We start from the raw sequence: 7,066 nt of genomic DNA on the forward strand, positions 1-7,066 counted from the left end.
TAGCAGCAGCAGCAAGTAGATTTCTACAATACCATTTCCAGTGGTTGGACAGCATTCTGATGTCTGGAAAAGATCTAATTCACGTAATTAGTACTCTCTGGGGGACGTTCACGGCTGTCAAGTTAGACAAGGTATTCAGCATGACAATAAGCCATGACACAAAGCTTTTCATTCAGTGGGCAAACCCAGGCATGCATCGCCAGTGAGAATATTTCTTTGTGGTTTTCCATGTCATCACGTGAACGTGCTAACCGCTCTCCCCTGTGATCCGCCTCCCCTAGTTTTAGATGACCACACGCCTCCGTGTAACTGCACGCCCCCAACCCTCTGCCCGGCCATCTCCCACGGGATGTACTACCTCTACCCTTTCAACATAGAGTATCAGATCCTGGCCTCCACGATGCTCTACGTCCTGTGGAAAAACATCGGGCGCAAAGTCGACAGTCACCAGCATCGGAAGATGCAGTTCAGGTCGCGCGGGGTCCTGCTGGGCTCGGTCCTGGGCCTGACCGCGCTGGCCACCACCATCGGGGTCGTGGTGGTGTATCTGATCCAGATCGGCCGTTCCAAAACCAAGAGCGAGGCGGCACTCATCATGTTCTACCTGTATGCCATCATCTTGCTGATGCTTATGGGGGCGGCAGGGCTGGTTGGGATCCGGATTTATAGGCTAGATGAGCAGTCACTAGATGAGTCCAAAAACCCGGCCCGCAAACTGGATGCGGACCTGCTGGTGGTCACCGCCTCTGGCTCCTGGTTCATCTCCTGGGGTTCCATCCTGGCCATCCTTTGCGCTGAGTCCCGCCCCCCATACACCTGGTACAACCTGCCCTATTCCATCCTGGCAGTTGTCGAGAAATACATCCAGAACCTCTTCATCATCGAGTCTATTCACCGAGAGCCGGGGAGGCTCTCCGAAGACATTAGAACCCTGCGGGTGGTCACAGTCTACAATGGCAATCCCACGTCTCTCCCTTCTTCCTGCCTTAAGAACGGACCTACGGCCGGGGACATGGCTCCCCAGGCCCTTGAGATGCCGCCTGCGGCCAATGGAAATACATGTCTGAGAGAAGTCGGTGGCAAAGACAAGGAGGATAAGAGCTGGGAAAGGGCCCAGGGCTCAGCCTGCCACCCCTGTTTCCTGCAGGGCAATGCCCAGAGAAGAGTCTTGAGGAATATTGCAGCTTTTTTGTTCCTCTGCAATATTTCGGTAATCTGCATCATTATTTCTTTGTTTTTTTAAAAAAATTGATAAATCTATTTTCCCTGATGTTTTTGAATGAAGAGTGAAGGGCAGCTTATAATCAAAATAATTGAAGTGTAAGGTTAAAATATTAGGCTGGAACATAGGCTTATATTCTGTCAATATAAATCCATGTACTGAGTATCTGTGTGCCAGGGGCTGGGGTGGGAACTAAGAATTAAAGGTGAGAAAACTCAATCTCTTTCCTCAGAAAGGTCATCGTATTTGTGGGAGAAGGAGGCAAAGAAAAAAATATAATGTAGTGAAGACGGCAAATGCTGTGACAGGACTATGTGCAAGGTAGAATGGGAGTGTGGATTCAGGGACGGACTTGAATGAGCAAGGGATGCTTAAGGTGAGACATAGTCTCAGTGAGGAGTGCTTTTGGCGGTAAGCAGTAGAAAACTTGAAAAGTAGTATTTTCAGTCTTAAGAATTCTGGAAGTTGGCTGCTCAGGGCTGGCCTGGCAGCTGAACCTTATCATCAAGGATCCAGGCACTGTTCACCTTTCTGCTTGACTGTGGCTGGTGTAGTGCTTGTTGCCACATGGTCATAGGATGGCTGCAGCAACCCCAGGCATCATGCCTGTGTTCAAGACAGGAAGACAGAGGGAAGGACTGGTGCCAGGCAATGTCTGTGAGTGATGTGAACACCCCTGACTGCCAGGGAGGATGGGGAAGTGGATGCTTTGTTTTCTAGCCCCTATGACGGAAGGTGAAAAGGAAAATGAAGATGTACAGACAGCCACTCAGTACTGCCTGTCTCAGCCTCTATGAATGGTTGGAAATCTGCCAACTGTAGTCAAGGCAAGGAAAAGCCTTGGGGCAGAGGGCACATGATGTGCAAAGGCACAGAGACATAGGATCCCAAGGCCTGTTTGGGGAGCGCTAGCAGCTTAGCACGAATTCCATCCGTGTGAAGCAGAGCAGGAAGCAGGGTGCAGTGTGTGCCTAGATGGATCTGGCTTAAGCAGAGCTTCATAAGCCTGCCTGAGTCCGGTCTTCATGCTGAGGGTGGTAGAATTCTCAGCCTTTGTGTTTTGGAGTGATGTCCCTGCATCAGTGTGCAGGAAGGATGGAGAGAGATAAGACAAAGATCAGGGAAGCTGGTACAGAAGCCTCTGCAGCTGCTCGGAGAGGAAATGATGGGAACTTGAACCAGGGCAGTGCCAGTGGGGATGGGGAGAATTGTATAGGATTTATCTCACTTGGTGTGAGGACCCTCAGGTTCATCTGACTTGAGTTCCTGGGTGGATAGTGAGGCTATTTATGGAGGTTGAAGGTCTCTGGATGGGGAGGAGGCTTTGGAGGGGGGCTCAGGGGGAGGGTGAGTTCAGTACTGAACAAATTCAATGAGAAGGTCTCTCTAGATATCACCAACAGGCAGATTTTTTTTTTTTTTTTGGTTTTCTATTGCTGTGTAATCAGTGACCCCAAATGCATGACAAAAGCAACAGCCATTTTATTATATCTGATGACTCTGTGGGTTAGGAAAGCTGGCAGGGCTTGGCAGGACTTTTCTGTTCCTCACTGTATCGACTGAAGCTGGTGGTAGGGTTGGAAAATCCGCGATTTGGCACCTTGGGTGGGGGAGGCCAAAAGGCTGGATTCAGCTGGGATTCTGGTTGCAGCGTCTGCATGGGAGGTCTCTCCAGCACAGTGGTTTTGGGGGAGGTGGGCTTCTTAGATAGCGGCTCAGTACCCCAGAGCCAAGCTTCCAGGGGATTGGAAGTGCCAGTCTTTTTATTTTTTTGTAAATTAATTAATTTATTTTAATTGGAGGCTAATTACTTTACAATATTGTAGTGGTTTTGCCATACAGTCACATGAATCAGCCATGGGTGTACATGTGTACCCCATCCTGACCACCCCCTCCCACCTTCCTCCCCATCCCGTCCCTCAGGGTTGTCCCGGTGCACCGGCCCTGAGTACCCTGCCTCATGCATGGAACCTGGACTGGCGATCAGTCTTTTAAGGCCTGGTGTGGACATTGCACGGCACTGTTTCTACCAGATTTTACGGGTCCAGGAGTGACAGCATCCATCCAGACTCAAGGGAAGGGGGCAGAGTTCTGCCTCCCAAGGGGATGAGTAGCAAGAATTGTAGCCAACTTCACAGCAGATGGAAAGGTCTGGATTTCAGGAAAGAGGCTTATAATCTCTTCTTCTCATTTTCCCTCCCACCCTCCTTCCCTTTCTTCCTCCCTTCCTGAAAATAGAGCTGTGGTTGCCTACTGAGGGCCAGCACTGCTGTGAGTCACGTGCCCTTTTGGATGTTGGTCTTCCTCCTATGGGGCTTACAAACCAGATGGCAGGACTAGCAACAACAGTCTAGTAGGAAGAACACCCGTAGTGACGCGTACCCTGCAGAGAACTACAAGGGAGGGTGTGTACAGTGGTGCTTGGATGCCTGAGGTTGATCAGAAGGCCAGGCTGGTGCAAAAGGTACTCTCAGGAGGTGGGCTTAGAGCCCAGGGCTGAACAGAGAAGGAGCCATGGGTGCTCCAGGTAGAGGAGAGAGCCATGCAAAATCCTGGGTGGGAGAGCTTGCCTCCTTCCAGAAGAGGAGGAAGTGCATGTGACCACGTGGGCGGGTGGGGGGCAATCTGGGCAGCAGGGCTGGGGGCCGGTAAGGAATCATCTAACATTAGGCTCTGCCATTCTGTGTAGGGGCAGATTACTTCTAAAAAATATGCTGTGAAGCCTTTGGGAGTTTAACCAGGAAAGGGACACCATCTTACATAAATAATCTGGTGCTGAGTGGTGAATAGACTGTGGGCTGGGAGCATAAGCGAGGCACGGGAGCCACTGATGGTCCAGGTGAGAGATGGGGGTGGTGGCCTGGCGGGTGGAGTGGAGAGAGATGGGTGGATTGAGGATGCTGTTTTGGAGGCAGAGTCGTCAAGATTTACTCAGATGGTAGGCGGGTGGTTATGAGAGCGAATCAGAAGACCAGGATGACACTGGAGTTTTGTTGAGCCCCTGGGAAGAAGGTGTTCCTGAGGAGATGGGGAGAAAGGGAATGTAATGTTGAGTTTGAGATATGTTGTAGACAGCTGAGTAGGCTGTGAGATATATGATCCTGGAATTCCGAGGGTGGACCAGGCTGGTGATTTGGATTGGGAAGTCGTGGGCCCAGAGCTGGTGTTTGCAGCCCGGACTGGGTGAGATCACTGGGGTCACGGGTGTAGGGAAGAGAGGACCCAGGAATGAATGAGCCATAGGACCAGCCAACACTGAGAGACAGCAAAGGAAGAGGAGCCAGCCAAGGAGGCGAGAAGAACCAGCTGCGCGGGAGGAGTACTTCTAAGGACCCAGAACCCAGGGCTAGAGATATAAGCCTGAGAGGTTTCTGTGTGGAGATGTGAGTGAAAGTCACTTGTATCAGTTACCCACTGCTGTGTAAGAAATGACCCCAACTCACCAACTTAACACAACAGACATTTATCATTGCACAGCTGTTCTGGGTCAGGAAGCTGAGCATGGCTTAGCTGGGTGACTCTGCTCAGGGTCCCTCACAGGCTGTAGTCAAACTGTCTGCTGGGGCTGCAGTCATTCCCTGGGTTGGTTTTTTGGGGAAAGGGGTCTGTTTCTAAACTCATGTATGCAACTGTGAGTTTATCATATATGTAGACTCATTCCCTGGTGAGTTGTTGGGCTGAGGGCTTGAGTTCCTTGCTGGCTGTGAGCCTGAGACTCACCCGCCCACAGTTCCTGGATATGTGGCCTCTCCATAGGGTGGCTCACGTGGAATCTGGCTTCCATTCTTGTGGGAGGGGGTGAGCAAGATGGACTCCGGAGTCCTTTTGTAACCTAACCTCAGTAGTGACATCCCATGACTGGTGTCACATTCTGTTGGATCAGTCCAAATCACAGCTTTGGAGGGGGCTCCACGGAACGTGAATCCCAGGAGGTGGGACCTTTGCAGGGGGTCACCTGAGAGGCTGCCTGCCACAGTATGGGGATGGAGGAAGTTGCAGAAGTGTCGGTGTGAGAGAGAAGCAGGTCTCGGAGCCTGAGAATTTAAGGGGAGGTGGAGCAGAAGCTGGAACAGGAGGGCCGAGAAGGGGGAACCAAGGTATAGGTTCCACGAGCAACAAATACAATAGGTTATTGCTCTATGTTTTGCGGATTTAGATGCCATCTTACTCTCATCTGAGCCCCCTGAGACAGGTGTTAGTATTCCCGTATTACAGATGAGGAAACCAAGGCTTGGAGAGGTTAAATCATAGTCTGTAAGTGGCAGGAACCCATGGCTGGCTCCAAGGCAGTGCTTCTCCCCCTGGTCAGGAGGATGTGGGCAGGGCCTGGGCTGTCTTTCTAAGCCAAGGACAAGCCAGAAAAAAGACCATCAGCCCAGACCCATGGGCCCAGGATCTGTAAGCACCAATGGTGATATGTACAGATGGGTGAGGAGAAATAGGGAGCACCACTGTGGGGAAACACGGTGGGGCTGTGGGAAGACAGAGGAGGTTCCTGCCTGACCGGTTAGATCGAGGAGGGCTTCCTGCAAGGGGGGTTGTCTCCAGACTTGGAAGAAGGTAGGACTGAGCAGAAGAAGGAAGACAGGGAGTCCCTGATAGAGGAAGAGGCAGGAGCGAAGCCCTGAAGACTGGGGAAAGAAAGGCATATTTGGGGGCTGTGCACAGTCTGGCGGGGCAGAGTGAAATGAGTAATTAAGGACGTGAAGACGTGGACAGCTGTCTAATTATTGAGGAGATTTGGACTTTTTCCTGAAGGCATACGGAGCCCTGGTGAGTGACCCGCAGAGGAGTGACAAGGTCAGATGGGTGCTTTATAAAGATCATCCCTGCAGAGACATTGCGGGGGTCGCGGAGAGAGGGATCGAAGGTGCCCCCTGGAGTGGGCGGTCTTGGGAGGCTTTGCAGCAGTTCAGGTGGGGAGACCAAGGACCAGGGACTAGACCAAGTGAGGGCCATGAGGATGGAGAGAAGCAGGTGGGTTTGAAGAGCGTTCATGCAGAACTGGGGCTCAGTGCACTGGCCGGCTGCATGGAGATGCGAGACAACGGGTGGGGGCAGTTTGGCTGTGTCGCGTGTGACTCGGTTTCCTTGAGTTCAGGTCAGCACCAGGGTTTGTGTGGGACCCCTGGCAGCTGCTGGGACCGTCTCCTCTTCTCTTGCAGCTCTGGATCCCTCCCGCCTTTGGCTGCCGCCCTGAGTACGACAACGGATTGGAGGAAACTGTCTTTGGCTTTGAACCCTGGATAATTGTGGTCAACCTGGCCATGCCCTTTTCTATTTTCTACCGAATGCACGCAGCTGCCTCCCTCTTCGAGGTCTATTGTAAGATATAATCTGTGTCCACATCAGAGACGGAGGGGAGCGCTAACAAGAGAATTTGGTGGAGCCACCTGGGAATGGTGAGGTCAGGCAAATATTGCCTTACAGATGCGAGAAGGGCCCCTTTTGTCTGTGATAATTGCTTTTCCCATGAGCTGGAATTGCCCGTCACCCTGGATGAGTGTAAACGAGTTAGATCAAAATCGATGAGGTGGCTGAAATCTGCCCTTGGTTAGTTAATTCTAATCAAACCCAAATTTGATCTCCTTCAAAATGAGATCCTTTGTTTTCAAAGAATGTGGTCGCAGGTTGAAAAAATATATATCCAGTTTGTTTTTCATTAAAATCGCTTTCTGTTATCATGTTACAATATACAGCCTTTTTCTGACCATCTGGATGGTCTAATCACCCTTAAATTTTACCCTTCTCAGAACTGTGAATGCAGCTACAATTCCATTTATTTTATATTGTACTTTTGAAGATTTTTAATTAATATTTTATGTCTAATTTTTTGAACAAAGT

General features: G+C 50.8%; 1 protein-coding gene across 1 annotated transcript in view; it reads left to right on the forward strand.

Annotated features, from left to right (window-relative positions):
• Nucleotides 1–6,558, forward strand: part of OTOP1 (otopetrin 1) — a 42,909-nt gene extending 36,351 nt beyond the window's left edge. Inside the window, exons 5-6 of the mRNA XM_068974984.1 lie at nucleotides 282–1,210; nucleotides 6,388–6,558. Of these exons, the coding sequence (XP_068831085.1) occupies nucleotides 282–1,210; nucleotides 6,388–6,558 (1,100 nt within the window). The remainder of the gene's footprint in view (nucleotides 1–281; nucleotides 1,211–6,387) is intronic.
• Nucleotides 6,559–7,066: the final 508 nt, after the last annotated feature.

The sequence above is a fragment of the Capricornis sumatraensis genome, chromosome 7, assembly GCF_032405125.1.
Source record: "Capricornis sumatraensis isolate serow.1 chromosome 7, serow.2, whole genome shotgun sequence".
Taxonomy (NCBI): Eukaryota; Metazoa; Chordata; class Mammalia; order Artiodactyla; family Bovidae; genus Capricornis; species Capricornis sumatraensis.